The sequence below is a fragment of the Lepidothrix coronata genome, unplaced genomic scaffold (genome assembly GCF_001604755.1).
Source record: "Lepidothrix coronata isolate B3197 unplaced genomic scaffold, Lepidothrix_coronata-1.0 Scaffold204, whole genome shotgun sequence".
Classification (NCBI taxonomy): Eukaryota; Metazoa; Chordata; class Aves; order Passeriformes; family Pipridae; genus Lepidothrix; species Lepidothrix coronata.
Genome location: NW_016690384.1, coordinates 710330 through 726996, shown reverse-complemented (window position 1 = coordinate 726996; position 16667 = coordinate 710330). Strand labels below are relative to the sequence as shown.

The 16667-nt window shown below is 48.2% G+C and overlaps 1 protein-coding gene across 1 annotated transcript in view; it reads right to left on the bottom strand.

Moving 5' to 3' along the window:
* Nucleotides 1–6764: 6764 nt before the first annotated feature.
* RNLS (renalase, FAD dependent amine oxidase) overlaps nt 6765–16667 on the bottom strand; it is a 61355-nt gene continuing 51452 nt past the window's right edge. The window contains exons 5-6 of the mRNA XM_017832740.1: nt 10639–10814; nt 6765–7095 (exon numbers count right to left, since the gene is read on the bottom strand). Of these exons, the coding sequence (XP_017688229.1) occupies nt 6943–7095; nt 10639–10814 (329 nt within the window). The 3' untranslated portion in view covers nt 6765–6942. The remainder of the gene's footprint in view (nt 7096–10638; nt 10815–16667) is intronic.

The window sequence follows — 16667 nt, the reverse complement described above, 5'->3', positions numbered from 1 at the left end:
CTGAGAACCCCCACACGAAGTCCTCTGTGTGTATGTTGCATCAGCGAATACGGCTCGGGAATTTCAGCTCCAGTTATGACCTCCAGGGAAAATCAAAAGCTACAAATCATGTATTTCTTTTTTTTTTTTTTTTTAATGATCCATATAGAAATAAATTTTTCTCTTAGTGACCAAATCAAAAAATAACACTTGCAGACAAGAACAAAAGAAGTCCCACAAGAAAACTTCACCTATTTTTAGGTAGATTTGAGCAAAGAAAAGTACATTCCTAGGGTTGCCAGCAAAACCACTTTTACTGGTGGACCTTTGCCTATGCTATTTATTTGTTCAGAGGAAGAGATGAATGCAACCCCTCTCTGCAACCTTGATTTTAGCCTGGTGTGGTTCCCATTAATTCAGCATGACCAGATTCTGCCCAAAAGCTGACCCTGACCCTTGTAATTTTTAATAATTGCAATAGCAAACCCTGTGTCTCTGCTTTTACTGCAGCCATGCTCCAGTAACACACCAGGGAATGGGAATAGGGAGGTTCAGCTCCCGGTGTTTCCCTGGGGAAACCTCCACAGGCTTTGTAGGACGAGGCCCACCTGGTGTCACCTTGCTCACAATGCAGTGCCAGCAACAAGGGCAAACCATTTCCCCTCCTCTCCACCCCCTGCATTGCTCGGCCATGTGGGGTGTGAATTAGTCCTGAAATTCTCCCTGTCTGACCAAATTCCCCTCTATAGAGCTGAGCCGCTTGCTCAGCATCAATCCTACCCTCCCGCTGCTGTTTTGCTTCCCAGTTCCAGCACACGGTCCTGGGGTGCAAATATGAGGAGTTCTTTTATCTTCAGAAACAGCCAGAAACCATCTCCAGCCACATTTGGGGCGGAAAAACCAGTTTTCTCTGCAACCCAGAGCTGTTGTGTCCTGCTCAAAAATTCCTTTGGCAAGTCCTTTGGCAAGGGCCGGGGGACTGGCTGGAACACTGGACTGTGATATTCTGTGGGGTTAATTTGTATGTGCTCCAGCCCTGCTGTGCTTGTGGTTTGCATTCCCAAACTGGCCTCCCAAACTGCCTTTTAACTACAAGGGAAGTGGGATTTGCACTACCCAGGTGTGCTGAGGGAGGCAGCAAATCCAAAATGACCGGGGTGCAGGGTGCTGATAATTCAGGTTTTGGAGCAGAATTGCTCCAGCTCTCCCTATAAAGATCAATACCCACGTACAGCCAATGGCTATTGCTACAACACATCTGTGAGCAGCTCGAGAACAAAAATCTCTTTGTCCCAGAGTGTTTCCGAGATTTCCTTTCTCCCGTGCTGGGGGATGGCCACGTGTGTGCTCCCTGCAGAGGGAAGGGCTGTGCCTCACGAAGCTTTGGGGTGCTGAGCTGGGATTTTTTGTGCTCTGAAAAGGTGGCGAAGGAGAGCGGCCGAGCCCCTCCTCTCCTGCCAGCTCATCCCCTTTCCCTCTGCTCTGGGCAAGGAAAGCAGCTTCCAGGATCGAGGCTGACCTGTATTCCAAGCTGAGCAGTGCCTGACTGCCCACCAATTTTTTTTCTTTCCTATTTTTTCCCCCCAGTCTGGGCTGAAAAAGTCAGAGGACGGTCAAACCCGCGCACGGTGCGAGCATCAGCTCCATGCCCCGAAACCAGCCGGGGGAAACCAGCAGGTCCTTGCAGCAGGGCGTGCTCTGCTTTAAAGACCTTGACGTGTGTGATCGTCCCGGAGGGGAGATCTGAGGGGACGATAGCGCTGAGAAAGGAAGGATGTTTCGGCACCGGCGCAGGTGAGGGAGGAGGTACCACCCGGCCGGGCAGGAACCCTGCTCTGCACAGATAATCTCACGCCGAGCTGCGGTTCACCGCAGCGCCCTCGTGACCGGCTGAGCGGCCGGGCAGGGGAACGGGCTCCTTTTCCCACAGCAGGGCCTGGACAGGCGTGGCAGGGCTTGCCTGGGGCACGGCCGGGGCTTTTTGCTCGCCCTCGTGGCCCTGTCTTGCATTAAACCCCCTCGGCATCAAACCCCCTCCCCCAGATGTTCCGAGTAGCTGGGGACAAGGATGACAGCCACACACAGCGCCGGGCACGAGGGCCCCTTTGGGCTTTTTTGGATGATGCCTGAAGCACCTGGTTATAGTGATGCACCCGGTTATAGTGATGCTTGGCTGTTATGGGATGAAAAATGGGGAATGACAGGAATCAGGAGCCTTTTCGAGACTTCAGCACCACAACCCCCATGCCAACAGCAACCTGCCCTGCACCCCCTTTGCTCAGCACAAAATCTCCCCACTCGGATTCAGCAATAACTCTCCGCGGGTTATTTCTTGCCCGTTTCCATCCATTCACCCCCAGAGGAGAAGTTTTGCTTGGCTCTGGAATGAGAGCCGGCCCCCCTCACTCCTCCTTGGCCAAGGGCTGTGTCACTGCCCTGTGGGGCCGCGCCTTTGTCAGCACCTGGAAGCGCCGGCCGTGGTGTCATCACCGGCTGAGCTCGGAGGTGCCACCTGAACGCGGGAATTAAGCAAAAATCCCAAGGAGGCTAATGGTGAGCCGGGCAGGGCAGAGCGGCAGCAGAAGGCTCCGGGATTTCAGTGCTTCAGCTCTGCCACGCAAAGCGGCTTACGGAGGGCACATCTGAGCCGGAGACTGGATTAGAGGCAAAACCGGCTCTGGCTCCAGGGAAATCTCTGCACAGGGGCTCAAGGTGCTCGCCGGGCAGCTCAGGGAGCGCCCTCGTCCCCCCACGGCAGCGCTTGGGCTCCCGGTGCCAGCACCACCTCCCGCCGGCACGGCACAGCCCTTTGGAGCCGGTAACGCTGGATTTTGCAGCTGGAGCAGCTGTGCTTCCCCAGGCACCCAGGGCTGGCTCTGCGGCTCAGGCTGGATGGCCCAGGCACAGTTTGGGTGATGCAGGGTCAGGTTCCTCTTCTTTGCACTAACTCAAAGAGGAACTCGTGTGTCAGGGTGATGCCACGCTGGTGCCACTGCTCAGCGATGTCTGCTCTTCATCTGCTGCTGCACCAGCACAACACTGTCCCTCCATCAAGGAGAAGTGTGGTCACGGTGGAGGATGGGGATGCCCCAACTTGCCCAGACATGACCCAAGCAAACTGTTTTAGCTGTGGCGTTGGTCCTGCTGGGAGCAGAGACCTCCACCCCTTCCTCCTTGGTCACACGTGCCAAATATGGTGATGCTGGCACATCCCAAGGGCAGCGAGATCCCTAGGAAATCCTGGCCTCTGGGAAAGCAGAGTGGCTTTCACTGCAGGGACGTTTCCCAGCTCAGTGCTGTGAAACTCACCGTGTGTTTTCAGCTGGGCAGCACCTCCTTTTGAAACTGAAAAAAAAATAAATAACCAAACCCTCCAAAACTAAATTAATCTCTTTATTTGTTTTCAGATGCCTGAAACACAGCCCCAGTCTTTGGAGATGTGTGGTTTGGGAATTGATGTGGGCTGAGGAGCTGGGTGCCTGTCTCTTCTTCCAAGCTCTTTTTGGAAATGGGCTCAATTCCTACAAACCAAATGCACTGAGAGCAATGCAGGTGATTTTGCAGGATCTGTGAGAGTTACCCCAACCAGCAGCCACAATATGATGGGCTCTCAGCAGAGTCCTGTGGCTTCCTTTGGCACTTGTGTTCTATTTTATCTGCTTTACAGCACTTTTACTCCATCTTAGGCATCTGCAGGCGGGGTCAGATGCCAGGAGTGGGCAGAGAGATGGCAGGGTTGGATCCTTGTCCACAGGGCCCTAAATTCATGCCAGAGAGATGCCCCTCAGGAGAGGGTGTGCCATGACTTGAAGCCCATCTCTGCCAGGGCCTCCTCCAAAACTCATCCTGTCATGGGATACGACAGGTCCATCTCAGCACCTGTGACATGGTGGCAATGGCAGGACAGACTGTGGGATGGGACAGTAACTGAAAAGGAAGGATTGCTGTCAAAGGCCTAAAGGTACTCTTAAATGCCCTGAGATCAGGAAAATGCATCTCTTCTGTGGCAACAGAGGAGACTTGTCTGGTTGATTTTCTGTGATTTTCCCAGGATGGCTGTGATTTCTGATTAACTGGCAGATCCATCCATCACATATTGTTCCCATATTCCCTGATCACACTGTAAGAGCAGCGACTGCACAAGATGCCACAGGCCAGCCCTGCCAAGTGATGCTCACTGGAGGGAAGCTACCACAACTGTGGGCTAAAAGGCTTTGAGCATTTATAACCTTGACTTTCCTCGTGCTGAGGAAGACAATAACATCATGGTCTGGGAGCTAAAACACTCTAATTCAACTCCAAGCATTAGCTGTGGCTCGTGGCATATATGAGATCAGACACAGCCATCACCCTCGTCTGGGAACAGGGAGATAGTGGTTGTAATGGATGGATCTGCCAGTTAATGGGAAATCCAGGGAAAATCCCAGGAAATCAACCAGACAAGTCTCTTCTGTTGCCACCCTTTTGGACACAGTGGCCTCTTTGAAACATCACCCCTCGTTCCCCGCCGTGTGTGGGAAAGTTAATGCCATGTCTCCCTCCTCCAGTTAATGCCATGTCTCCCTCCTCCAGCTACAGAATGAGACATGGCCACAGAGACCCTCACATGCCCAATGCTTGGAGCACATCCAGAGGCACACATCCATGAACTTTTTCAGTCCACCTTTCAAAAAGCCCCACAAATAGTTTCTGTCTAAATCATCTTAATCTGAGGGGAAGCTACAGGACAGAAGCATTTTGATAGACTGTCAGGATATTTTCAGGAAGAATTTCTTCACTGAAAGGGTTGTCAAGCTTAGGAAGGGGCTGCCCAGGGAGGTTTGGAGTCCCCAGCCCTGGGGGAAGGAAGGCCTGGCCGTGGCACTCAGTGCTCTGGGCTGGGGGACAAGGTGGGCATGGGTTGGATCCACAGTCTTGGAGGTCTTTTCCAACCTAAATGATTCTGGGATTCTGTGATAGGAGGAAGGAGGGGAGCAGTTTGAGACTTGCTGTGATTCATGCTCAAAAACCTCAGAATCAAGAACCTCACGATTTAAAAAAAAAAAAAAAGTAATTTGCTTATGAACAGGTATTTTGAGGTCTCAGAATGACCAAAGTCGAGAGATTGCTGACAGGATGGAGCAGAGACATCTCCACTTCTCTGTGCCTTGTGGTATTTGAAGGCTGCTGCTGATTCAAAGCCCCTGAGAGAACATCACAGCTCTCTGGAGCACAGCTCTTCGAGAGACAGTGAAAGGAACAACACAGTGTTAAATCAGAGATGCCTCACATTCAGTTTTCTGCAAGCTTTTAAAATTATCAAGTTTTAAAGTTCTTGGCTTCACTTTAAATACTGCACTAGGAATGGTCAAACACAAATAACTCACAGCGTTCAGCTGTTCAGCTCACAGGATGCCATATTTTTGGTCAAATGCAGAGGTATTAAAAAAAAAGAAGTGGCTGAATTGGACTCCTCTAATAGTTAAAATTCTGTCTGGTAAATTTTGTTATTTTTAGTGCTGTGGTAGAGAGGCACTAAACTCATGACATGTGATTTAAGAGGAAGGGTGAGTTAAAATCAGATTTAGAATAAATAAATGATTTCTTGGTTAATTTTTGAGTAATTTCAAAACTGACTTCACAGAAACACAGTTTAGTAGCTTAGAAATACTTGAAAACCTGACAGGTAGTATTTTCAACACAATTATACTTGCCGTTTATTTTTTTTTAGTATTTCAAATCAAATTCCTTGTTCATTCACTCACATGCCCATTTATACCCTTCCCTGGACCTGTCCTGCACCTGTTCTGCCAAAATAAAGTATCTAGCTGTCTAAAACTCACCTAATTTTTGGACTGGCTGTTTACTTTGAGCTTTTCTGGTGGTGATGAGGTAACTCTGAAATGTCAGCACAGTTTTCTTACTAACACACTGCCCCAGACCACGCTTAGATAAATTCCTTTCCCTCCTTCCTCTTGGTATTTGCCAGGCAAAGCAGCTAAACCACCTTCACTGTTGGCTGCTCCTACCCTGACTCCTCCAGCACCTGGAAGGAGGAAAGGGCTGCTCCTTGCTCAGGGAATCCTGGACCAGCACAGAGCTATGATGAGCCTGGCACTCTCTAACCTGGCAAATACTGAACTATTTTAAGTGCATCCACCCCCCTGACCAGCATCTTTGTTGTGGTAAACTCATGGTACAGCCCAGATGCCAATGTTTATTCCCAGGATGACTGGGACAGCAGCCCTAATGCCCACATGGATGTATGAAATCTCTGGGATCAACTGTGCATGCTCCTTCTGTCGCCTCCCAGGCTCCAAATGCTCAGAGAATCCCAGAATGGTTTGGGTTGGAAGGGACCTTAAAGATCATCCAGTGCCACCCCCTGCCATGGGCAGGGACACCTTCCACTAGCCCAGGTTGCTCCAAGCCCCGTCCAACCTGGCCTTGGACACTTCCAGGGATCCAGGGGCAGCCACAGCTTCTCTGGGCAGCCTGTGCCAGGGCCTCCCCACCCTCACAGCCAAGAATTTATTCCTAACACATCATCTAAACCCACTCAGTCATTTTGCAGTCATTCCCCCTTTTCCTGTCACTAAGACAAGGAGCAAACAAGGAGTTTACAAGGAGCAAACTCGGTGGCTCCATGGATTTTTGTGCTGTTTCAAGGCAGGCTCCTCTCCTTGACATAATTTTCAGGGGCTGTAAAAGTATCAGGAGACCTGGAAAGGCTGCTGGAGCTCCATGCCTCTGACTAGAGCCAGAAAAAGCTTTACTTCAATCAAAGTAACCACTCACAGCACAGATTCTGGAAAATCCAATTTAATTCTATCCCAGTAATTATTACAGCACACCGATACATCTCCCTTTATTTATTTTAGCAAGACAGAGGCCAGTGATGTTGACATTAAACTCAAATTCAATCCATCACAGGAAAATTCATCATAAATCTAGATGAAATTCAGCAGCTTGACTTGGAAATTGCTATAAATGAGGCTTCACAGCCTCTGCAAGGCTCATGGCAGACTCTATGCAGCCATCGAAGTTGGAGCGGGTGAATCCATCGCCCCCACAAATCAGAAGAGGTTGAGTATGAAGAATCATTTGTCCTGGACAACTGGGTACAGCCTTTGTAACCTGGAAAAGAAAAGCATACAGAGAGTTGGAAGAGAAAGTATCTCATTTACCTGAATTTCACACTAGAAGGGTCTGTTTTCCTTAGGGAAAGCCTTGGTAAGAATCCCAGAATGGTTTGGGTTGGAAGGGACCTTAAAGATTATCTCTCCTGGCTGTGTGACACATTGTTTAGCCTGTCCCAAACCTACATGTCCATGTTGTACTGGATCAGTGCATCCCAGAGCAGCACTGGTGAACCTCAGCATGGAGACAAGGCAGAAGAAGGTAAATGTGAGGGCAAGGCAGGCACAGGCAGAGAGGATAAAAAAGGGAAGAAGATAACAGAATCATAGAATCACAGAATCATGGAAAAGCCTGGGTTGGAAGGGACCTTAAAGATCACCCAGTTCCATCCAAGGATGCCACAAGATGCAGGAGGAAGGTGGGAAGAAGTAGTCCGACAAAAGGAATGACAAGACAAGATCTGTAAGGATGAACTGCTGAAAAAGAGAGAAAAACATCTAGAAAGGCAGAGAGAGAAAACAAAAGGGCAGGAGCCCATCAGTAGACCAGCAATAAAGATCAAACCACAGGCTCCTAAAGCATGGTACAGAGAGGACAATTTTGTTCTCATCATTTCTGGATTTTCTGCCTTTGGTCCAAAGACCCGTGTTGGATTCCCGCGCAGTGACACATTCCTGTGTCCCACTGTGGGACTGCCAGCTTCACTGAACAAGCCCTTATGTCCAAGGAATCTTGCTAAGTCCAGGGCATTTTTCCACTGATTCAAATGTCCACTCAGCTGGCCACTGCTGAGCCATTATCTGCCACTGCCAAGTGTGGAGCAGCTGCAAACCAGCCACATTTATGTCACTGGCTGCATTTTGTGTTACTGCAGCTCTTTAAAGGAGGCAACTATCTGAAACAGCCAGTTGCAACCCAACTTTACAGAAAAGTCTATCCAGGTATGGGAAATCCAGCCAGAGATCCTCCCTCTCAGACTAATTTTAAGTCAGTATTTAATTTATTCTTAAATTTTTTCTTACAGACTGAGCAGAGTATAAAGAATGAAGAAAGGTTTAGCAGAAAGAGGTTTTTTGAGTGTCCTTCCTTGTTGGCTGCTGAGTGCTTGTTTGATGCTGGCTGTACCAAACAGCTCCTGGTTTGTGATCCTGACCATAGGATCAATATTTCCACACCTCAGCCTGCAACCTTCTCACCTGCATGGCAAGATTGTGTGAGCAATGTCTGAAAGACCCTCACTCCAGGCAGGGGAAAGGAATGATCCTCCTCCTCCTTCACGTTCTTCTGGTGGTGTCCAACATAGATTCCAGATTACCCTTATTGGTATTCGGTCAAAGGTTGGACTTGATGACTTTGGAGGTGTTTTCCAACCATAATGATTCTATGATTCCATATAAAGGGACTCTCTCAATGACACATGATGGGTTGGGAAGCTGGTGGCTCTGAATGCTAATGGTGCCTCCCCATAATTAAAGCAGGGGATCCAGAACTGCAGCTGTGCTGCTAAGCAGCGTCAGTAGAATTCTGGGAGTCCTAATCCCTCATCTGCCACGGATAATTGTAATGTCTGCATTTTAATCCCAGGATTGTGTTTGGCCATGTGAAGGATGTTACAGCCGGATTTAATTAACAAGTAGGATAAATCCCATCTAAAAGAGTCAGGGGAAAGATGCACCCATCTTATCAGTTCCCTTTGCCTCTGTGGCAACAGCTTATTATAATTGAAAGTAAAGATAGCTTTAAGAGAAAGAGGGAGCTCTGTCCCAGATATTTAATTTAGGCAGTGATTATTTTATAGGGTGGCATTAGAGATCTCTTTATGGAGATAACACGTCTGACCTACACCGACTTCTTTGCAGCCTAAGACATTCATCTCCCGAATTACAGACTGGGGGTAATTCCTCCTGTGGCACAGCCAAAAAGCACCAGCAGCTGCTGAAGGTGGTTTGCAGCAACAGAGACAGGGGCTGGAGGCGGCTTGGAGCAACCAGGTCTAGTGGAAGGTGTTGGAATGAGATGATTTAAAGTCCTTTCTAACACAAACCATTCTGTGATTCCAGGATTCTGCAATCAATCCCTTGTGTCCATCATTTTGTCAGGCTGCAAAAAGCACAGTTATTTCGCAGAATGCAATTGAGACTTTTTTTGTCTTGATTCATTAGGAAGAAATTAACTGCCATTCCTGTCTTTTCCTTTATCCATGGTGGAATAAATCCGAATGGGCCATACATAATGCATGTCACCTTATATGTCACCTTTAACACTATGCTGAAAGTGTGGGTAGTGCAAGGAAAGGCACGTTAAGCCCTCTCCTTGCACACATAAGCAAAGCAGCTGAACTGGACAGACTGTATGCTGTATATCTGTGATAGCAGCAGAACGAAGGGTGTATTAATTCTGCTTAGAAATACTTCTTACTTTGTTTTGGGAACCCTTTCCAGAGCTGACCAGCCAAGTGTGTGTCTGCTGGAGACAGATCCAGCCCTTCTCCTCCCTACCACCTGCAGCTCTGGTGCTCACAAGCAGTTTGAAGCAGGAAAGTAACAGGGAAGGCAGAAGAAAAGACCACAGAGGTCACAACCAGAAAACAATACCTGAACAGTGACAACCGTATGGAGACTTAGATTTATTTTTTTTTCTTGCAAAAAACCCCAACCCTGAACTGATAAGAGGAACATGCAAAACATACCACGATTTTGATATGATTTATATAAATATTAATAATACCTGTGCTAAGGTCGCTTTTGCAATCTACCAATACCTAACTCCCAGAAAAATAAACTCTGTGCTAACGAGACCAGGTTCCCAAACTGGATGCAGATCAAGGGCTACAAGCAGACTTCACAACAGTTGTCTACAGCAACTTTTCCAGACTTCATAAAAAGGAGAAATTTTTAGGGGACTGCTTTAAAAGTAAATATTTTGCAGCAACTTCCACGTTCAATTTCACCAATGTAATTTAACTTGAGAGGCTTTGGGTAAACATGTAGATACACTCCAGTACTTCAGGAAATTGCCAACAATTTTCTTGGATTTTTAAAAGAAGCCTGTAAAATATACACATTTTGCTATTATTACCCTTAGGTAGTTTACTTTAAAATATTTTTTGCATAACATGCTGTTAAATTGAACTGGGCCAAATCAAATAATAACAATTAGTCCCTCTGAACTCAAGGACTTCTGCTACTCTGTGGTAGGGTGGGAATTTTGCTAATAATATCACATATTTTTGGATGTGGAGAAATGGATTGAGTCATGTTTTCAAATACCAGTGAAAATCCCACTGAAGTACATGGGATTTACTTCCTTCCTGCACACTGCTCCTGTCCCTCCTTACAAGGAGAGCTGCACAACTGACCACTGAGCCAGGGCCAGGATGCAGAAACATGGCTAGAAATGACCTGGCTGTCGCTGGCCAGCCTTGGATGCTGCTCATGGCTACGTGGAGGAATGTACTATGGATATTGGGCAACCACCCCCTTTTCTCTTGCTCCCTGAGGGTGAAAACCACAGCTCCAGACTGATCCCACTGCAGAGTACCTGGGAGTATCTCCACTTGTGACACTTGATGCTGCTTGGTTTAGGCAGGGATGGCACAATCCTCTCCAGGTGACTGAGAATTATCTGCTGCACCTCTGCAGGGTCTGAATCCAGGTACTCACTTCCAAATGTCACAGTTGTGTGGACAACAAGTGAAGGCCCAACTTCAGGAGACTCTGAAAGAAAGAAGAGAGATGCTTTTGAAGGATCACTCATTAATACTTGCCTTCCCCACACGCTGACCATTGTGCCTCCAGCCTAGGAGTCAATAAGAATGAAAATATCTGCGGTACCACCCTGTTCTTCCAGCTGGAAAAAACCCACAAGGAATAACAACACAAGTTGTCCACAAGGAACACAAAGAAGAAGTCAAGGGGGACAATCTCTGCAACACGGAAATACAGAAGACTTGAATCACAGAATGGTTTGGGTTGGAAGGGACCTTAAACATGATCTAGTTCCAATCCCCTGCCATGGACAGGGACATCTTCAATGAGCCCAGGTTGCTCAGAGCTCCATCCATCCTGGCCTGGGGCATATTCAGGGATGGAGCATGATCTTTGCTGTATTTCAGCTGAGACTGAGCTGGTGTTTGAATTAAGTGATTCCCTCTCACTCCATTAACCAGAAATTCCCTCTTTTGGAAGCAGAAAGCCTTTTCTGGTTAAACCTGTCTTTGAATTAGCACATTCCTAGAAAAAATACTTTAGTTTCAGGTAACGAGTGTTTTATGAGCAAGGAAGTCACAAAGGAAGAGGCAGCTGAACACTTTCTGACCCGTTCTGGCTGTGAGGTACCAAGCTGGACAGAAGTCTTTATCTCTGCTGTGTCAATGAAGAGATTCCAGCTCCTCAAGCTGGAGACCCCCTTTGGGAAGATGACAAATTCCAGCTTTCCAAAGGCAACCAAAATGTCTTCCTCTTGTAAGCTTTCTGTCTTGGGCTGATCACTTCAGCCAAGTCTGGCACCCACAGCAAGCATGAAAACCACAGCTTTAACTTCAGCTGGAAGGACCTCCTCACTGAGTCTCTTTGGGGTGGGCCAGCTCAGCCAACCCTTGCTCTTGAGAACTGGGAAAACGAGGCAAAAAGGATGGGAAGATGTTTCCCGATTTTACAGGCCATATCTCTGTGGGCATCAGCTTTTCCAACTATCTGGAAAAACATCAGAAACGCTACTCAGCCTTTCCTTCCCCTTTTGGGGGAGAAAACAGGGATTCTGATGTCTCTCCACAGAGAATGTGAGGGACAGAAGACCATGTGGGGAAGCCTATTAGATACTGTGGGATTTATTACAGTGTACATGGTATTTTGGCAAATACTTCCACCTCAACTTGGCAAAAAGGCTCATTAAAAGAGCATTTTAATAAAATAAATATTCATTGCTTGCTGTGTCTTGTTAAAGCCAATGATTCCACCAATGATTCCACCAATGATCCCAGCCAAGGGCCACCTTCTCTCAAATCTCTCATCTCTTCCACAGCACATACAAAACAAGTTTCTGGAGAACAAGCAGTTCGTTGAGTTTTTAATTCCTCTGAGCTACTGATAGCTTGGAGAGCTTCCAGAGGCCACTGAGTCACAGCCTTCCAGTACTGAAATATGCAGCCCGAGAGGATCAACTTTAGCCTCAAGCCCTTTTCTTTCTTCTGCAAAAGTACTGGCTAAAACAGGAGTCCAAAATAGATTTTTCCCTGACAGCAATGGGGGGATCTCAGTCCTGCTGCCCCGTGGGTGAATGACTGTTGGGGGAGTAAAACCCATCTTCTTCCTTCCAATGAGTTCAGATCAGGCTGCAACAGCCTGCTGGGAAACCAGGGCTGCTGGCAGGGCTGCTGGGGAGGTTTTAATTTCCTTTGTTTGTGGCAAGGATGCAAGCTGGCCATGGCTGTGCCAGGAGGGCCACCCCTGTCCTGGGGGCATCAGGGAGGGGATTGTCCTGCTCTGCTCTGACCTGGGGCAGCCTGGGGGGACACAATATTGGAAAGATCTGAAGCCATTGGAGAGTGTCCAAAGAAGGGACACGGAGATGGGGAAGGTCCTTGATTTGAAGCCGTGTGAGGACACTGAGGGCACTTGGTGTGTTCAGCTGGAGCAGAGGAGGCTGAGGGGAGACCTCAGTGCAGTTACAAATTCCTCAGGAGGGGCAGAGGAGGGGCAGGGACTGAGCTCTGCTCTGGGGGAGCAGGGACAGCACCCAGGGAATGGCTGGAGCTGTGTCAGGGCAGGCTCAGGTTGGATCTCAGGGAAAGGTTCTTCCCCTACAGGGTGGTTGGGCACTGACCAGGCTCCCCAGGGCAGTGGGCACAGCCCCAAGGCTGCCAGAGCTCCAGGAGGGTTTGCATGACCCTCTCAGGCACATGAGGTGATTCTTAGGGATGGTCCTGTGGAGCCCTGAGTGTTGGGGGGGGGGGGCTTCCATCCTTGGGGACTGCCCCAACTCCCCTGGAAACCTGCTGTAGCTGTGACATTTGCTCTGCCAGGAGCAGGGACAGACCAGAGTCCCTCGCCCTGCTCCCTCCAGCTGGAACCTGTAGAATTTGTGTAAATCCATGAAAACAGAGGAGGAGAACCTCCATCACTGAGCAGCATGAAGTACAAGCTGCCATAGGGAGAGGACACATCAGCTACCTGGAAGGGGTGTCAAGGACAAAGAGCATGGGAGTGATCAAGGCTCACCATACACTACACTTTGGCCAGTTCCAGCCATGAATTGAGCAGAAAAGTCTCCCCATGTTGAACTTCCTGTGGAAACTGGAACTTGACCGAGAACCTGGGAATGAGAGGAAAGGTTTTTGGATCGTGAGTAGAAGGCAGCAGCCACCAGCTTCTTAACATTTTGGGACTGTCTCAACACTCATCATTAATTCCCAGTTGGAGAAATCACATGGGCTGTGTTAAAAAAGAGGAGGATAGACTGCTGACAGTGAGAATTTATACAGGATTAAGCCTGTTAGGAGTCTTGTCTTCCAGAAAAAGAATGGGGCTAATAAAAGATCCCTGGAAAAGAACACAGAGAAGAGAGCTTGCTTTCCCAGCACAGTGGCTTGCAGCTCCAGGACATCTGATGTCAGAAAGGTGGCTCTTAGCTTTGAGTAACACATTTAGTGTGGAACTGTGGTGTCCTGGGTGAAGCTGCTCAGGCTGGAAGCGTGGCTGTCACTGTCACATGAGATACAGAGATTCAGGGGTGAATTCCTCCAGGCACTCCGTACTCCAGGACAGTGACAAAGTGAACAGCCTGTGGAGCCAAGTCCTCCCACGGGGACCTCCTTCTGCCCTGAGAAGTTCTCAGATGGTATTGAGAATGTGAAGTCAGCTCCTGGGGTGGCCACATCCTCCTTACCAACAGTCTCAGGGAAGGAAGGGGACAGGGAAATCACAGTAAAATAAAGCATATAAAATTATGATGAAAACAATAAACCAAAACATATGTTCCTGGAGAAATATCACAGTGGATCATCTGTCCACCAAAATCTTCTTCCTTGCAAAATGCAAAAGCTCCTTTTTTCTGATGAATCTATGCCAAGGTCAGGGTTCAGAGTCCCTAAATTCAAAAGGGATTTTAGAGATGAGCTGCAATCCCTGGGATCCACGGATGCCTGAAGTTTCCTCAGAAAAGAGAACACCATCAGAGCCTGAAAGTCATAGGATCCATCTGGCAAATGGTCAGGATGGTGTCTCATCTTGTTCTGGGACAGGCTGAAAAGCAACTGTGGAGAGGGAGGAACTGGAGAGTAACGTGGATTTCAAGGCACCAGGAAGGGGACAGAGCACAGTGCTCTTGGGATAATATCAATGGCAGAAGGTACTCTGCCCTTTGACACTGCCTGGGGAGATCTGGCAAACACAGGGAGCAGCAGCTACAGCTCCTACTGTCCCCAAGAAAGCAGAAACCAACTGGATTTTCCCAAACAATAATATTCTAGGAGAGATAATCATGTCTAAGGGCCACTGTGGAGCATGTTTTGCAGTTGCTCAGCCGAAAGGCTTCGAAGCAGGAAATCCCAGGCCACAAGGGACACAGTGTCCAGCGAGGCGTCAAGGACAGGGCGTTCAGAGAGGCTCATCAGCCCTGACCTTAGAAGTCGTTGTGCTGGTTTAGGACTGAAGCACTTTTGTGGAGAAGCATGAGGCAGCACAGGCTGGAATCTGGCCCTGCAGAGCCCAGAGATCCACCGACCCTCGGGAGAATGAGATTTGCTTCCACAGAGGTATAAAAAGTAAGCAGCCACGAACGACCTGCTGATCAGTCTGCAGGCTCCACAGATTCATTCACAAAACGTCCACAGAGAGGGTGGAAAATTCTTCCTGGTTCAGCTTTGCTGACATTAAAACTTGCTGGACAGCAAACGTGGACAGAGCTTGAAGAATTTCCTGTCTTCGCCAACGGGGTTTGCTTGGACTCACTTCCCAGTTCATTTATTAGTGTGTTCAGTAAATACTCACCAGAACATTGTCTGCCTCAGAGTCACAGGACTTGGGGAGGGAGGGAGGAACCTCTGGAGGTCTCCAGTCCAACCTCCTGCTCAAAACTGGAGCCAGCTTCAAAGGGAGATCATACTCCTATTGTTGGAGTGCTCAGGGATTGATCCAAGGGTTACAACCTAGTCTCCAGAAGAGAACTGTATATGGATGTGACAGGCACGCATCTCCCACAGGAATGTTTTCCGCCTTCTTAGAGGAATGGAGTCAAGTCTTTTTCTCATGTTCCTGCCCAAAACCTGGAGTCATAACAGATACCGACAAAAAACAAGATGTGGTTGTTTCCTGCCCCTCGGGATTTTTTTAATCATACTGGGGAGATGTGTTTTGCAATTCAAACCCCGTTCAGGTCGTGGGTAGCATGAGGGGAAGGGAAAGGGCATTTTCCACACCAAAAAAAACCCCTGGAAATTAAGGCTGCAGAGGAAACGCTGCTGGGTCAGCGTGGAGGGCAGCAGAGAAGCTGGACAACTCCAGACAGGCTGGAACTGTATCCCTGCACCCTGGGAGGGATCAGCACACTGCCAAAAGAGAAGTCAACATGCAGGACTCATAAAACTCTACCTAAAATGAAAAAAAAAAAAATAAAAGAGCAGTGATTAACTTTACTACACCTAGAAAATAAGCAAGAGAGATGGAGGGTCACTTCCAAAATGCCACGCTGCTATTTGGCAGAAGGGCTAGCAAGCTCTCCCAGTTATCCTCAGAAGTTCCTATGGTTTGTAAGGTCCCATATTCTCCCTGGAATAAAATCCACTCTATCTGACAAGGCACATTTGGGAGGAAAAATTTTTCTTTTGGTACTGAGAAGATAAAGGAATCTATATTTTAAAATTAAAAAGGATACTCGAGGATTACACCAACCCTAAAAACCTGTAAGAGGAATCTTCCCTTTAAATTATATAGCCCTGGAGTGAAAGAAGGGAACCACTTCCATTTTTATGTGTCATCTATCTTTAGTCCTCCGGAACGCAAAGAGATGCAAAGACTGCGGTATTGCAGAAATAATTTATACTGAAGAATTCCCACTGTCCCCCCGACCAGTTCTAAATATTGATGGGGTGTTTAAGGCAGCCAATCACACAAATATTTAATATTCATGCCCGGCGCACGGGGAATTCAACATACACTTCTTGTAGGCTCTTCCTTACGCAACGTTCCAGCGCGTTACCTCTGCGGATGGGGATGGGATTTCTACAAGCAGCAGCTGAGACCCTCAGCTGATGCAAAAAGCCTTCCTTCTCGGAGGGCCACCGTGCTCCCCATGACACCGGCAACGGCAGTGTCAGAGAAACGGCCTCATCACCCACTCACCCGCAGAAATCAGGGGAAAACAGAGGTCAGCCACGGTTCCTGGGCAGGAACCAGGCTGTGTCACCATGGAGCCAACTGGAGAGACTGAGGAGAGACCTCACTGCACTTACAGCTTCTGCGTGAGGGGCAGAGGAGGGGCAGGCCCTGAGCTCTGCTCTGGGGGGACCCGAGGGAATGGCCTGGAGTTGTGTCAGGAGAGGTTCAGGTTGGATCTTAGAAAGAGGTTCTTGG